A 16,897-nucleotide genomic window follows, 5' to 3' on the forward strand; every position below is an offset into this window, starting at 1 on the left:
ATTTGTAATTTTCTGGAGCACAACAGAAAATGGAAGAAATTAACTGCACCAGTTCTCACCTGTTTTGCAAATGCACATTGGATTTCCATCTACTTGTGCCAAGCAGGTTGAATTGTTTATACATGGATTGTAAGGCAGTTCACAGGGACTGAAGCGCTGGTGGCAGAAGTCTCCAGTATAGAATGGAGGACAAATGCATACAAACTGTCCTGGCTTCACAGACTCAAAACAGGTGGCTCCATTCAAGCATGGTTCAGATTCACATTCATTGATATCTTCACTGCAGTCTGGCCCTGTCCAGCCTGCTGTACATGTGCATCTGGAAGGGTGAAAGAAGAAGAACATTGATGTGGCAGAATAAAAATTAACTTAGCCCAATCACTTTCAATGTTTTCTATTTTAAAAATAACAAAAAAAAAAAAAAAAAAAAAAAAAAAAAAAAAAAAAAAAAAAAAAAAAAAAAATTAAAATAAAATCAATAATGTAATCCTGGGACTATTTTTTCTTTTCCTGGCAATTGTATCAGAATGCATTATGAATAAAAGCTTTATTTTCCCAGAATTTATCTGAGCAAAAGAAAAAGGACTTCTAAGTTACAGTATCACTTGGAAAACTATCTGGCTTATGAAATGCAGACAATCATGTTTAGATGATTTTTAGATTAAACAAAAACAAAACTTATCAAAGACGAAAAGCAAATTTTCTAACTGTAAGGATTAAAATGACATATTTTCATGTGTGAAGCTAGTAAGTACTTCAAAGTTTGGGATGAAATGCATTAGGTAGCATATCCAGTAAGCTTAAGAAAGAAAGTAGGAGTCATGAAGGATCCTAATTTCATTGTGTTCATTCTCTTTTTTGAATGCTTTTGTGAAGATCTGTTAGTGACATCACAGAAAAGAAAACTTTGACCAAAATCTAAATTACATCTGATTATAAGGGACCTATCTTCATGAATTAGATAAATATTTTTTTATTCACAAGATAAATATGATGAGATTCTGTAAATTCAAAGAAAACAATTTGCTAATGTTTTCAAACCTTGCAGAGCCAAATTTTTTCACTAGCTGCAATAAAAGAGTCCTCCATGTACTTTAGAAGTCATACATTCCTGTTACTTTCACTGTAAATAAAATTGAATTTAATTTTATTTTTCCAGCTATTTGGCAGGACTAGAGACAATATGAAAGATGAACTATTCCAGCTCTTCTCTACTTTGATCAATATTGATTTCAGGCATTAAACCATTCAAATATATCTTCATAGTTATAATTTGATAAGAGAAATTGTTCTTAAATAAGAACAATTGTTCTTAAATAAGTCTTTTAATGGAAAATGTTATGTAGTTCTCTTTTATAAGGAATAGGTATTGCTTGCCACATGGAAGGCAAATTTCATCCCTTAAAAAAACACAGTGTTTTCTTTCAATTTTTTGGTGTTCTGTGTTATTTATTTGTGGGATACATTTACTATGTCACGTGAAATGGAGTGGATATTAAAAAGGAACTTTATAGTTTTAAAGGCCCCAGTATTTTAGAATTAAGGATTCAAAAATCAAGTTATTATATTTTTCTTATGATAAAAACTAATGGTCATTACTATCAAAATGCATTCAGACATTCTCAAAATAACTGGCAAAAATCACATTTAAGGACTCATCACTTATGATACTCAAAGCAACAAATATGGTTGAAAATAAATATGTGTTTTTATTCTCTGTTTATGCCCAACAAATATACCTGCTTTTGCTATATATGGCAGAATGCATTTATTATCTAGAAGCAACATCCACTGAAAAGCACTGTACGCTCAATCAGTGCTTCACTGAATTTTCTCTCAAGTAGTCAATATATAAAAGCATCAGACTCTACAAATTAAGCATCTCTAAATGTCTTATACTGAACACAGGAGAACCCTCTGACCCAGCAGATCAGAACAGAGATGATAATTTTTTTTGCAGCTGCTGTTTTTTTTGGTTGACTTCTTTTGTGAAGTTGTGAATAAATTACTACCAATGCACTATTACAAATTGGTATGTAGCACTCGTTTATACTCCTTTTTAGCTCAAAAAAGCTCATTAAATAGAGAGCCTTTCACTCTGTATTAGGAGAACACAGTTCAGTTCTGACCTGGTCTGACTTTATGGACATAAATGAGGTGTAGAGGAGCAAACATTTACACGTTTCGTTCCCTTTTTTTTCCCTAATGAGTTTCATAACTACCTTTGAGTTATCAAAACTATTCTATATGACTACAGGGAACATTAGGTCACTGAAACACAGCAGTTATCTACACTACAACCAGCCAGTCCTACCCTGGCTTCATGCACGCTACCAGCTAAGATGCAACAGTCAATATTAATGCAAAGGAGACAATTAATAACAGAGCTTTTTTCACTCCTTTCTGGATTATTAAAAAAAGTTGCTGGAGTTCTCATTAAAAGTGGAAAAAAAAAAACCCACAGAAACCACAGAAGCATCTATCCTGAGGCCCAGTTCTAAGAATCGAGACAAAATTTTGTGTTAATGAGAAATGTTATTTTAAAAAAGGTAAGGAGGTGTTAAGACTATTAAAAGCAAATTATAAATTAAGCTATTATAGCTGGTATTCTTGGAAATTAACTGATCAAAAGGCAAAAAAACAAGCTTTTTCAAAATTACTAATTTTTTTCACTCCATTAGAAAAATCAAGAGGATTTCTAGAATTCTCTGGGGGTGGAAAAAAAAGGCTGATATATGCTTTTAAGAGACTATAAAAATAGACAATGCTGAATTTTTTTCTGTTGTTTTACCAACTTGCCAACATAAATATTTTTCTTTTCAATAACCAAATCCAAATACACCCATCTATATTAAAAAACAAAAATCATGACTCCTGTATGTAAACTGTTAATTTTAATAATATAAGCTCCATATACTGCTTAGATTGTGACATGTGTAGAATTCTTCCATCACATCTCCAAATCAGCTTCTGTGAGAATTATCTCTTTGCTTTCCATATATCTCTCCATAAATTGAAAAGCTTTCTACAGAAACACAAACAAAAGGAGAGGTCAATGAAAATACACAAATTGTATTCATGGTTTTATATTTACCAACTGTTTTAACATTAAAGACAAAATTTAAAATTGCAAGCTATAGTCATGAATTGTATACAGAGAAGTAATGTTAATGTTATAAGCTCCTCTGCCTCTAAATGATGAGTTAAGTATTATATTTCTCTCTTGCCTGCTTGAAAACTCCCTTTCTACTCCTTATATTCCAGTCAAATTTATATGTATCACCTGCCTTATATTCTTAAAGGTTTTAAAGAGTTAAATAACAGGGATGAATGAGTCTTAAGAATACCCGAATTGTTTCTGAGGTTCATCTAGACTCCCTACTCAAAACAGGTACAAGTAGAGTTTTTCAGGTCTGTTTCCAGCCTGGTTTTGATGGAGATTCCACAACCTCTCCACAATCTCTTCAAGCACCTGACCACCCTCACATTAAAAAAAAAAAAAAAGAGTATTTTTTTATCTTCACTTAGAATTTCATGTAGTTTACATTCTGCCCACTACATATTTTCCTGTTACTGGAGACCCCTGAGAAGAGTCTGTCTCCTTTTTTCTCTCTCCCTTTTACCAATTAGTTGCACATATTGGCAAGAACTTCTCTGAGCCAAAACCATTTTTTCGGCATGCTAACTGGAGAGGCAGTCTTTCCTGAATCTTAAGAGTTCTAAAGTGGCTATCAATTAGAAAATTATATTGGTGACATATCATAATTCCAACCTAGCTCACCTAGAAGCTCTAGAAAATGCCAGAGCTTAACAAAAGCACGTGGTGTGACTCTTGGGGATGGTCCTCTAGGGACATGAGTTGGACACAATGATCCTTGTTGGTCCCTTCCAACTCAGCATATTCTGTGATAAGCAGTAATGTAGATGAATATTCCAGAGTAGAACAAATTTCAGAAGAAGCTGGTTTTTTAGATCTCCTTCTATACATCAGAAAAATACAAGAAACCAGTCTTTTTAGTCTTCTGTATAAAAATCAATTTAGAAAATATCAGTCAGAGCACTAGCCTTTGCCACAGATAAAGATGGCTTGCAGACATCATTGCAATATTTAAGAAACACCAGAACTGCTTGTCCCTCAGTTCAGTCAAAGCAACAGGAACCCTAAGCTGAACCCTCAGCTACAGTGTGCCCATCATTCAACTGCCTCTTTGACAAATCCTTGATGAAAAATGGCAAGACATTGAGTGAAGTTTAGGTCAGCCTGTTAGCCATACAATACACACAACAATGGGCCATTCTAGAGTAAGGATTTATGTTGTTTAGTGCATTCAGTCAAATCAACTAACAGCCTGAGAAACCACAGTGCTCAGTGACAAATTTATTCCTTGTAAGCTGGAGGCTATTGGATCATCTGAAGTAGTGAAATAAGAGCTTGCTTTTAATACATGCACAGCTTGAAATTTAGGGCACCAACACACACAACAAAGCTCCAAGGACATACACTTCCAGTCACTACAAAGGCTTCAAACACTCATGTTTCTATCTTTTCTTTCCTCCTACAAACAATTTTTTCTTTCATACTTTAAAAGTTTAATGTTAAATGTTCTTTGTTCCACAGACAGCTGCCAGACCAGTTTCACCAGCTTCAACCTGCAAAAACTGTCACAAATTTATCCCTGAAGTTTTTGTGCTCCTAGTTCTTTGCTCTCATATGCCAGCCCTAGATGGTCTCCTCAAATATTCACCTGTGCCTCTCCTCCTCTCCCCTAAATTAATTTAAGCCTGCCTTTACTATCACTACCATTATTCATTCCCTAATTTATTTTTAGAGCTCTCCATTTGTAACTAAGCAAATGTGACACCACTTAACTAATTAGAGAAAGCATTAAGCTGGACTGCAGTGCTTATGGTCTGATGGAATTAACTATCTTGAGGGATATAGGACAGTAGTGGAGTAGTCAGAACTCTGAATTTTAGGAGAGGAAACATTCAGTTGGATTAGATTTCAGTATTTCAGTCCATGGGATCCCCTAGGAAACTGCCTTAAGGGAAAAAGGATCCAAACAAAGCTGGCAGCTCTTTAAGGACATTTTTTTTTAGATCACAGTTCTTGATTTCCACATGTAAGAAATCAGGTAAAGAAGGAGGAAGACCAGCACGCCTTAGAAGGTATCTCCTGGGTAAACTGAAGTGTAAGAAGGAAATGCACAGGCGAGGAATAAGGAACATTTATCCTGGGAAGAATATGGGATGTTGTCTGGATGTGTAGTAGAGGCATTAGGAAAGCTAAAACCCTTTTGGAGCTTCATTTGGCAGGATTTGGTAAGAATTAGAAGGGATTTACAGGTGTGTTTGTCACAAAAGTAAGGTTAAAGAAAATGTGTCTCTGCAATAAATAAGACAGGAGAACTGACAACAACCAACAGAGAGAAAACTGAGATATTCAACATTTTTATTTGCCCCAACTTTTACTGTTAATCTCACTTCTCACATCTCTGAAGCTCATGCTAGGTGCTGGGGGACTGGAGTCATTCCCATCCTATGAGAAGGTCAGGTTTGAGGAAGCTGAATATAACCTGAATATAATACCTAAGCCACAAGATACACACCAGGGGCCTGAGAGGCTGATGCAACTCTCGCTAAAGGTTTAATCAGTAAGTAAGCAAAAACCAATTTGTCCATCACAGAGTAAATTTATAGGTGAACATAAATTGCAAAAATTATACTTAAAAGAAAGTGCTTTTTTCAGCTGTTAGAACAAGGATATGAAGCTAAAATTAGGGAAGAATATTGTTATCTTTGTCATACACATACCGTTTTTTAATTTAACTGAGATGTAGATACTGATTATGGGAAAAATATACACCACCTTCAGTCTATAAGTTGAATCTGAAGTGCTGGCTAAGCAAGCACAGATAAAGTACTTGGGGAATGGTACCAGGCAATAACAGACATGCATGGATATTGTCCCCAGTCTGGAGAAAACTTATTTGGGAGGTATATTGTTAGGAAGAGAGCTGTAAAGATTAAGTTACTGCTACTCTAAGAGTGTCTAAGTGTGTCTTTTTCATGTTTGATACATACAGAAAGCCTTCAAAGGGCATATGTAATTTTCATTCCCTTCCAGTTCAAGTACTTCAGATTTTTAATCCTTGTTCTTTTTCTCATTTTTAAGATATACTGTCTTTGTTCTGTATACTTCCCTTCCTCATAATTCTCGGCTCATATTCTTCCATTTGGTAATAGTAACTAAAATTATTTCCTGATATTCTGGGTATTGAGGAACATTGCACTACAAAAAAATCCCAAACAAACATATTTTAGAGGAACAGATAGAGAAAGATGTATTTGTTTTCCATATATTTCTTTCTTAATCCTCTATTTGAAGCTATGAGTTCACACAATCACAAGGTAACATTCAGCTCAATGAGACAGCAAGCTGTATTTTGGCTTTTGATTTAAGCTCTGTTTCATCTGCAATGCACACACTTCTGATCAGGAAACAGAATTTTACATGCTATGAAGGGTATTTATACATTCAACTCCCAATTTTTTTTCATGCTGCAGTTTTCTTTTTTCCATTTTCCTGAACCAGAATATAAGACACATCTCATATGGGGCTGGATGCGACTTTCAGACTACTGGACCCAGAGATGATGTACATACTCATTTTCTTTTTTGGATCAAAGTATTTCCTTATTTATCTCAATAAGAATAGCAACAATTTTCCTATCTACAAGGCTAGATGAAATTGCATTGTTTTCTATTCCAGGCAGTAAACATTAAAATAATTAAAAATCACTAGTCAAACTGTCTCATTAGAAGGAATGCTTGTGCTTTAAAAGCACAAGTGCTGAATACTTTGAATACTTTTAATTAAGAATGACAATAAAACTAGTAAAAACTGTAATAAGCAAAACTGAAGATTATTGCTGTCATATGGGAGGATCACTTGGGCCATATGGCTGGGAACCAGTAAATGAAACATGGTTTGGTATCAATGGTGTATGTCATAGACCATGACCATGGGGAAATACAATGTTGAAGTTCCTTCCCATCAGTCTTGCCTACTTAAATTCCTATTTTATAAGAAGTAGAAATTAATTTAAAAATACAAAACAATTATTACTTCAACGTTTAGGTGCATTTTTTTACTCTTGCTTTACAGTTTTGGTTATTATCTAAGGTGCTAGAAAACTGTTTCTCATGTTCAAGTTCTTTAATATAAATATAATAATATGTAAAAATACTGAATCATCCCTTAAAATATAGGAACTCCAATCTCCCAAACTTATCCAGATGTACAAAAAGAAAAGTACACCATAACAATATAAAAATTTTGGAATGGAGCTTAGCAAGTTCTCAAGAAGATAAAAAGTTAACAACACATGGTGAAGAGAAAGAAAGATCTGTTTAAATTTGTGTTCTGTATGTCAAACAATTTTCTGAGTTGCAGCATTAATTTCTTGAATTACTGCAGACTCCCATAGAGAATGTATATGCATTTTGGCATGTGAAGCTGCTCTTTTGAGTAACATCCTCTATTAACCAAACCCACATTATTCTTCCTACTTCTCCTGACAAAAAGCAAAGGGAAAAGGACATAACTTCCTTTTTATCTTACCATCTCTTGTCACCAACACTAAGAGTTGCATTCTTTGCCTATGTAAGCTTCATCTCTCACTGGAACAACAATCAGTACAGCAGCAACAAGATAATTCAAGATTCCACCATGCAATCTGAGAGAAAATATGTAATTTGCAGCCTTTTTAACAGGCAGCACCTCTCCAAAGACTTGTCGAAAAGAAAACCCTTAATCTGTGAAAACAGAGCATCAGTAAATCAATGCCACCATGAACAGTAAGTAAATCATCTGTCTCTAATATCTTGTGTGGTAGTGATTCACTTTGTTAGAGAAAAAAGAGAAGTATTATTTCATTCTTTCAACAATCAGAAGGAATCAGTTGTCATGTGGCTTCCAAGCATTACAGCAAGTTAATCTGTTAGACTCAGATGTTGGATAAATCAGCTATCTGGATGACTCTTCATCTTTCAAGGATTTTGAATAAAAGGCTTCCATCTCCCCAGTTGCCTGCTTGCTTGTGCTTCTCTCAATTTAATGCTGGTCTTTGATAACAACTGGGTTTATTGCTGCACCTGTGGAAACTGGTATCTTCAGCACTATTTCCCCTTGGAAACCTCTTCCTCTACTGGATTGCAGTGTAAAGAGCCTAGCCTTATGGAAAGAAGCTCAATGCTTTTTCTCAGTTTTTATTGCTCTGGTATTTTCTGAGAGTTACAGGTAACTCTTACAGTATTTTAGTATTGATTTTGAGACAAGTCCTCTTTGACCTGAGAAATCTGAAAGGAAAAAAAATGCTGCACTGAAAAAGTAGAAGCTATCATCTGAATGCAGGTAACAGCCCCTCCAGGAGAAACATTTGTTAAATTTGGGAAGTTTAGCAACTCAGCTGTAGTTCTGTCTATTGACCTCAAAGCCCTTCACCCTATATACAGAGATGGCACTGGTTTCAGAAAAGAAAAATGAACTCTCTGGGTAGATTGCTCACAGAAGAAGGGACTTTTGCTCAGGGGGAGTAAAGGAGATCTTTCCTGGTCTGTTCCTTCCACCATGTGCAATAAAAAAGGCCAAATAAAGTTGATTACAATTGCAATCTTTATTAGCAATAATTAGCATGGAAACAGAAGTGCATGCTCCAACTCTGAAAGTTTATGAAGCACGAACAATACAAATCTAATAATGAAGATGGATTACCTTGACATTTGGAGAATTTGACATGAGGAAAAATTGAACATAATGCACACCAAGTCAGAAGTCTGTGCAAATGACCTCTGCATAATGATTTGTGTGGATGAGCAAAGATATATTAGTCTCCTTCATATCACAGTTTTTGAACTCTGCAAGTCAAATAAACAAGATATCTCTATCAGTTTTGGTAGGGGGGGAAGGGAGTGTTTCCAATATTCTATGGACAATTTTTCAGAATTGTTAATTGATCTTTACCTAGGGTCTACTCAAGTTCCAAGGAAGAGAATCATAGAAGAAACAATATTTCTATGGCTCAGTCCGACATCAAAGCACTATCTGATCCAAGAAGAGAAGCAAGAATACAAGAAAACATTTATTTGGAAAAATGGACTAATGCATATTTTTTCTTTTTCTTCCTTTTTATTTTTTTTATTTTTTTAAATTTATTCCAAACATAGAAGACATTGAATACTTTATGTCTAGAACTAGCTATGTGCCTATAAAAAACTGATAACCAAGGATAGATATGGTACTTAATATGGCAAAATATATCAGGTCATCATGACATCACTTAACCATACAGTATCTATATTTCTATATTTGAATAGACTATTGAAACATTTTCAACACTCAGCAGCAGCCTTGCTAATTTCAACATTATAAACTCAGGTTTTCAAAAGAGTGTATAGAAAATAAAACTTTTAGAAAGGCTACAGAGCCTCCTAACTAATACTGGCAGTTTAGAAAATACTTTGTAAATAGATTAAGGAATAGAGATGTCTCAGTTTTCACATTTGTTACTAAAATAAAAGAAAGAAAAAAGTATTTGCACAAACTGACCTTCATTAATATGCCAAATTATAATCTTTTACCATTCACCTAATAGTGCTAGAAGATTGCAACCTCAAAAAATAACAGAGGTAGTAACGTTTCATCTTTGAAGACTGAATTTAACAAAGATCACTAACACAGATCTTTATTAGCTTGGCCAAAGAATATTTATATGAGTAAACCCTTGAAAAAATTTTTCTAGGAGTGTTATCATTTCCAAGCATATATATAGTAAAAAAATTTAAAAAATTAAACATCTTCAAGTCAGACAGTATTTCTCAAAGTTATAAAAAAGCAGACATGCAAACAAATATCTCTGCAGTGCTCAAATACTGCAGTCACACATGAGGTAGCTATTTCTCTACTGCAGATTCTGTTACAAAACCAAATTTGACTTGTCATATCCTAGCAAACAGCATTTCAAAAAATAGCTTTGTCCTTTTAAAGATTATTGTTCTGATATAAGCTATAAAAGCAAACAACAAAAATTATTTTCAATTCATCTCCAAGAGTCAGTTATGTCTTTATCTACCTTTGATATCTACTGTAATATAAACAATCCAACTTTCTCCTATGGGTGTCTCACTGAGTTATTTCAATAGCGCAAACCCATGAAAATTTTATGACTGTCCCTTCCAGACAGGGAATGAACAAGTCCTAGAGACCTACATATAACAATGCTTATGGATGCTCATAGAGAGATGTGATTTTTGTATTTGTGGTCTCTTTTCTCCACCTGTGACCTTCAAAGATAAAGGCTCACTTTGATAGATTTTTTTCATATATCCATACTGGCATTTAGTAGAAGAAAATATGATGGTTACTGTTCCTGCATTAGTCTGCTTGCTATTGCTGAAGAGTGAGCACTGGTTTATAGAGGACCTCTAACAGTGTACAGTCTGGAATTGCAGTCTAAATAAACTCTGTAATGCTTCTATTGATCTAACAGAGCACACACAGTGTAAATCCCAGACAAATCCAAAATACAATTAACTAAAATTTTATTACCTATAGAAACAAATGGTGGGGAAGCCAATGTTGATTTTCTAATTGTGTTGTGTAGAGTTTACTTACACTAGAACCATTTAATGTATAGTCTTTATATGTGTACATAAGTTTCATACTGTACTGTCATATATAAGAATTATTTTTAAGATGCAACTTTTTTAGCTGAGTAACTCATACTTTTTCAAAATTGGTTTTTATAAATATACAATGCTCTTCTCCAAAACCAATTTTGCAGTTCCTATCCCATTCTATTTTTTTTAAAAGATACTGTCACTGTTATGCTCTGAAAATAATTCTCTGCTTCAAAAGATAATGCCTCATAATTGAAGATGAAACCTCGGTATTCTTTTGACTGTGAAGTAATTTTAAGACAAAATAAACACATGTAACATCTTGACATTAAAACTGACATATTTAATTTACGAAGATTTTGACCCTTGACCACTTTAGAATTGCTTTAAGAATGTAGGGAGAAGGAACAATACCTATGAAACCGATGAAATCTCTTCCAAGAAGTGAAACGATGATTTTACTAATGACCTTTCAAATCAAAGGAATAGGTTTTTATAGTAATGAGAATGGGATCTACACCCTGTCCTTTCATATGGAACTGTTTATTACTGATTCTCCATGGTTCAAAAGGATATAATGTCAGTAGCAATGCCCATAATCCTAGAAAAATGTTGTTCCTTTGTGCTGCTGACACTGGTGATGCATGAAATATCTAATCTGTAGCTAACAAAGACAGATGGTTTTCCCATTCATTTCTAATTAGCCATTTTTAAAGTGTCAGCAGAATTTTTTATTTATTTGCTTGTTTAAACTTCCTATTTTACTAGGGTTTTCCAAATTTAAAATGTGAATGTTCTTTAAGGGAGCAGTTAAATGAAGAATAAGCAGGAATGAGTCTATTATGAATCATGTGCAACAGAAGCATTATAATATTAGGATTAGAAATAATGAGGTTGTAAAATCTGTATTGAAAAGTTTTTTTCAGACATTCTTTTTGTGCATTGCCTATCTTATTTCTATCCATTCCACTTTTAATTCTCACCATCCCAGACATCATCACATCCCACCACATCCCAGCCAAGATTACTTTTGTAATTTTTGTTATTGATCAGAACAAAAGACAAGACATTGAATTTCAGTTTTAATATCATTGCTACACAACATGATGAGGGAATGAATTATGCTGAATATGGTCTTTGTGTCCAGCAATTTGGTGAGTTTTGTCTATGAGGATGTTGTGGTAGTATGTGAAGTCTTGCTAAGATCAAGAGAGACAGCATCCACAGTCCTCTCATTATCTGTCAAGCCAGTCATCTCATTGAATGCCATCATCAGGAATGCTTTCCCCTTTGTGAAAACATTCTCCTGAGCATCTGCCTTTCCATCATGTGTGTGGAAACAGTTTCAAGGGTTATTTGCTCTGTCACCTTTCCAGGGAGCAGGGTAAGGCTAACTGGTCCACAGTTGCCCAGATCCTCCTTCTTGCCTTTCTTGAAAGCAGCAGTCACATTCTCCATTCCTAGCCTTCTTTTTTCCTTCCTTGTCCATTCCATTCCCTGATGTATTTTCATAACCTGTCTTTCTTCCGACCCTTAGGAATGTCTCCTTGCCACCAAGATTTCTTAGAGAAAATCAAGAGTAGCCTCACAAGGACGTGAGCCATTTTCCTCAGGACTCATGACATCTCCTATCAGGAGCATGCAGCAGGGAGTTTCCCAGTGTTTGCCCTCACTCATCCTTCCTTCTGGTGCTGCCTCATGACTCAGGTTTATCTGATTTAGATGCTTCACTGGGCAGAGCTTCTAGTACCTGCTCTGGTGCAGGGTCACTGAACCTACTCTGTAGTGGCAGAGCTCAGATGGGACAGGAACCCTCATCCTATTGTCAAGGTTACAAGCTTCTAGCCTTCACTGTAACTGAAGTCTCCATTACAAAATTTTATGCAAAGACTCTTCCTGTTTCTCCTTCGCTATGTCTGGGAGTTCAGGTCCTTGTATTCATAGTCTTGGAGATCATGGTATTGTCCCCATCTCAGCTTCACAGACTGCTGACTGCCTCCTGAAGATCCTTTACTTGGCAACACAGCTCTTCCTCCAGCATACAAGTGCTTCCTCAAGGCAAGGTCACTGTCATCTGATCCCAGCCTTGGCAAGAGGTTCCTGACATTTCTGCAGCTCCCTGAGGAGCTCAGTCTGGTCTCTGATGGGCTGATCTAGTTACTCCTGTGGCTGCTCAGTGATAGTGCGTACAGCACCTCACTACCTAAGTACACAGTGTCCTCAGTGGAATTTCTGGCCCCTTCTACTCTGCTGGCTGTGCTCTGGGCTTGGCAGTTACATACACTCTTTCTAGCATTTGCTGAAAGCTTGGCTGTCCTTAACGTGGAGTCAGCTGGAAACAAAAAGCTTGAAGTCCCCATAAATCAAGAAAAGTTGGCAACAAAACTTGTGGGACACTGCTACATCTTGTTAGCAGTCACAGCCTTGTGCAGCTATCCCTTCTGGGGAGCACCAGGCACCCTGGAGCTCTTCAAAGGTTCGCAGAAGTCCTCTGATGACCCCAGGAGTTCCCAGGAAAGTTAGCATATCATAAGCCAGAGACCATAAACTGCTGTGCAAACTCCTTTGTTTGTTAGTTCTGCTCATGTATTAGTACACTATTTGAAATGAAAGTGTTTAACTGTCCTACAGCGATGATGAATTTGGGTAACTTATATTACATCTCATACACTCTCAAAGCTATGCTTGAGGTACCTTATTATCTCAGAAACTGGTTTACATTCCCTCTATTTAGCCTGAGAGCTCATCAAGTGATCATTTTATGTGTCTTTGGGTGTTTGCAAACAAAATACCTTATAAAACATTTATTTAAAATGCATCACTTAATGATTAAATATACCAGGTGGAACAATGCTACTGTTCAGGAAGAAAAAGTTGATGAGCTGATTTGGAAGGAGAGGAGGTATTTTCCAGGTACTTACTGTGTTTTGCTTCAAATTTTAATGATTTGTTGAGATTTTGAATAAAAATGTACTTTTTCTTTAAGAAGATTTTTGAATTACAGATAAAATATGCCCTAAGGAGTGCAGAATGTCAGTGATTGTTTGTTAGATGCTGCTGAGGTGGCACAGCAATATTTTCTTTTTTGCTAAAGGCAATAGAAACCCTAAAGCTCATTTCACTGCACAAGAAGCACACTACACATTTTCAGTTAGCAGTATTACCAAAGAGGAACTCTAAAACACATGCTAGGTATGGAGGAAACACTTGTTTGTGCTTTGACATATTTCTTTAGCTAATTCATTAGTAAATCTCCTGACTGTCCATATAAATCTTTTAAAGATGGCTTTGAGTAAGAAATGCATACAAATCTTGCTACTAGGATGAAGGAAAAAAGCCTGCAACTCTGAATGTAAGATATGTCAGAACTGCAATATACAAATGTTTTGGAAAATGTGTCTATAGCAAAGAGAAAGAGTTGGCCAAAGAACCCTGAAGAAATGACAGATAAGAGTTGCTGCTTGCAATAAAATGCTTTAGCATTTGCAATCTGGGATCATTAAATACCAATATATATATACCAATATACACCAATAAATGAGTGATACTCATCTATGGGAAAAGCTGCTTTTTGCTTTTGGGGAAAAAAATTAAGGAAGAGTATAGCAGTAGGTAAAATGAATGTGAATAAAAACAGAAGGTACACTGAACACAGCATTAAAATGATAATCATATCGTGACTTCCTTTAGAATTCTGTGATAGTTTAAACCTCACTCATTTAGAGATGAGCATACCTTTAAAATAGACTGTGTAAATAGGCATGCTTTTACTTTCAGATCTTTCAGATATTTACACATCCTGAATTCAGGAATCACCTGCTTCTATAATTTGGCACAGAGCAATTCTTGCATATTTCTGAGAAAATGCAGAGGCTGACTGATTTTCCCAATAAATGCTTTTCAGAAGGTGGAAAAAGAAAAGAAATAGTATGCTGATTTTCTGCAAGAGTACTGCAATTAAAGTCTGCATGACTCTGAATATATCCTAATGACTTAAGACTGGCCTTTTTTTAAGAGCTTAGCACAGGTTACACTAATGAAAAACTATTTTATTATTCTGAAAAGATATGTCTTCAAATGCTAAGGAGCAAAGAGGGAAGCAATAGGCTAAGATGTTGTAGTTGGAAATATACTGAGAAAGTAACAAGGAGGCAGGAGAAGTTTAACTGTGGTTGACAGTATGGTTATCCAAATTGTCAGCTGGCATAAAGTGTTATCTAACTAAGGACAAAGAAAGATGATCATGACATGGTTACTAATTGACGAAGCATTGCCAAGGAAGACTAGCACAATTTGAGATGAGTTCTGAAATCACTCAAAACACTCTCCACTATGAACACAAATTATTCTTTCCACTGCAATCTAAGGAAAACCATGGCCTCTTACAGGGTAAAGTACAAAAGAGTTTAAATTGAGAGAATTTAAATACATGCAACTTTTTTGCACACATTAGCAATAATTTTTCAGAAGTGCTTAAGGAACTTGAGCCTCAATTTCTAAGTCGACATTGGCAGTTACCAAATTTGGTCCTTGCAGAACTTAGTGGGAAGGAGAAGTTTCAGCATTTTGTAACACAGCCAAGTTTATAATATCCATAACTGTGAAGGGGTAAATGGAGACCTGTGACATAGCTGCACAAACAGGATGTAAGAAAAAATGCCAGAAGGAAAATGTCAAGGATAAGAATGAGCAGGCAGGAAAATGTCTGTCTCGAAATCAAAACAAACAGATAAACAAACAAACAAACAAACAAACAAAATATCAAGGGATTCTGGTTGCAAAAGTAAGATATCACGAGTGGATAAGATAGCATGAGGAACTGAACTTCAGTTTACACTGAGATTATTAAAAGTGTCTTAGTGGATGGATTCAAGTGCTGACAAAGAATAGCACTGAAGCAAACATTGAGCCTGTCATAAGGCATAAAAGATAGATAAATGACATAAGAAAATATACTTAGGTAAGTCTAATTTCCTGTTTAGTATGGAGAAGTCTATTTGTATGTCATAACCAGAAAAGCAGCAGCAAGACACCATTTTTATTCTTTATAAAAAACTCAACATCAAGAAGTGACAAAATGAATCTGTGAATTTCACTATAAATATACAGAAAAAATTGAGTACTTGGGAAAGACACTTGGTTAATTCTCCAAGTTCTAATATCATAATGATTACAGACAAGTTCCAAACTATTCTACATCACTAGAAACTCCAGTTCATCCATAAAATTATGTTGCCTGTTATTTGGCAAGAAGAGTTGAATAGATTTTCACTCAAAAGTTGGTAACAGCAAAGGAGACACAGGAGCTTTAATTAGGGTTTGATGTTACTAAGGCTAAACCTCAGAATTACGAATACAATAGAGAAGAGATAAAGAATTCAGCTGATATGAGATTAATCTGTCCATAAATGTTCAGAACCATAATTTGAGATTTCATGTTATCATGAGAATTAAAGTCACATGGAACTGGAAATTTATGCAAGAAATATATGCATGATTTTTTAAAAATTAATTTATTTGCCTTGTACAGTGTGCCAAACTGAAAACTGAGAAGGAAGAAAAAAATATTTCTCATTTTATCAGCTGAACATAAATTAAGTTGAATGAAAAAGGACATATTAAAAACTACTCACATCCAACAACAAGCTTGACTACTGGTCCAGTATCTTTCTTACCTGATTTTTAAAATAAAAATATATTTCTGAGGCTTTATTTTCTTTTTTTTTCCTGTTGGAACGTGATTTATTTTTCTATGGTGAAATCCATAAACAAAGGTATTCAGTGTGACAGATTTGTTGATACCTCAGTTTTACCAGATAGTTTTCATTTCCAGATTTACCAATGAATAGCCCCAGATAAAGAGAATTAACTCAAAAATGAAGTTTTTAATTAGTGTTTTTGTTTTCTATAATTATTGTCTTAGCACAGATTTGAATTTGGTAAAAAAAAGGTTTCATTTTGCATTATATTCACTTTTTTCCTAAACAAAAATATATTTTTTTTAAGCTGTTGCACAATAAACTACTTAGTTTTTAAGTAATTGAAGTTTTCAGCTGGACTTGCAAATATTTAAGAGAAAGTAAATTAATTAAGATTAACAAACCATAAAAGAAAGATAAATTTATCTCTTACATTAATTTAAGTTTAAATGATATCAAGTACCAGTCATGGTAGAGCCAATTTCAAAAAAATTCAGAAAATTCTAAGTATTGCTGCC

The 16,897-nt window shown here is 34.9% G+C and overlaps 1 protein-coding gene across 1 annotated transcript in view; it reads right to left on the minus strand.

Annotated features, from left to right (window-relative positions):
* EYS (eyes shut homolog) overlaps positions 1–16,897 on the minus strand; it is a 674,079-nt gene that overhangs the window by 410,522 nt on the left and 246,660 nt on the right. Inside the window, exon 22 of the mRNA XM_056488606.1 lies at positions 60–319. Within this exon, the coding sequence (XP_056344581.1) occupies positions 60–319 (260 nt within the window). The remainder of the gene's footprint in view (positions 1–59; positions 320–16,897) is intronic.

This window comes from Oenanthe melanoleuca, chromosome 3, assembly GCF_029582105.1.
Source record: "Oenanthe melanoleuca isolate GR-GAL-2019-014 chromosome 3, OMel1.0, whole genome shotgun sequence".
NCBI lineage: Eukaryota > Metazoa > Chordata > Aves > Passeriformes > Muscicapidae > Oenanthe > Oenanthe melanoleuca.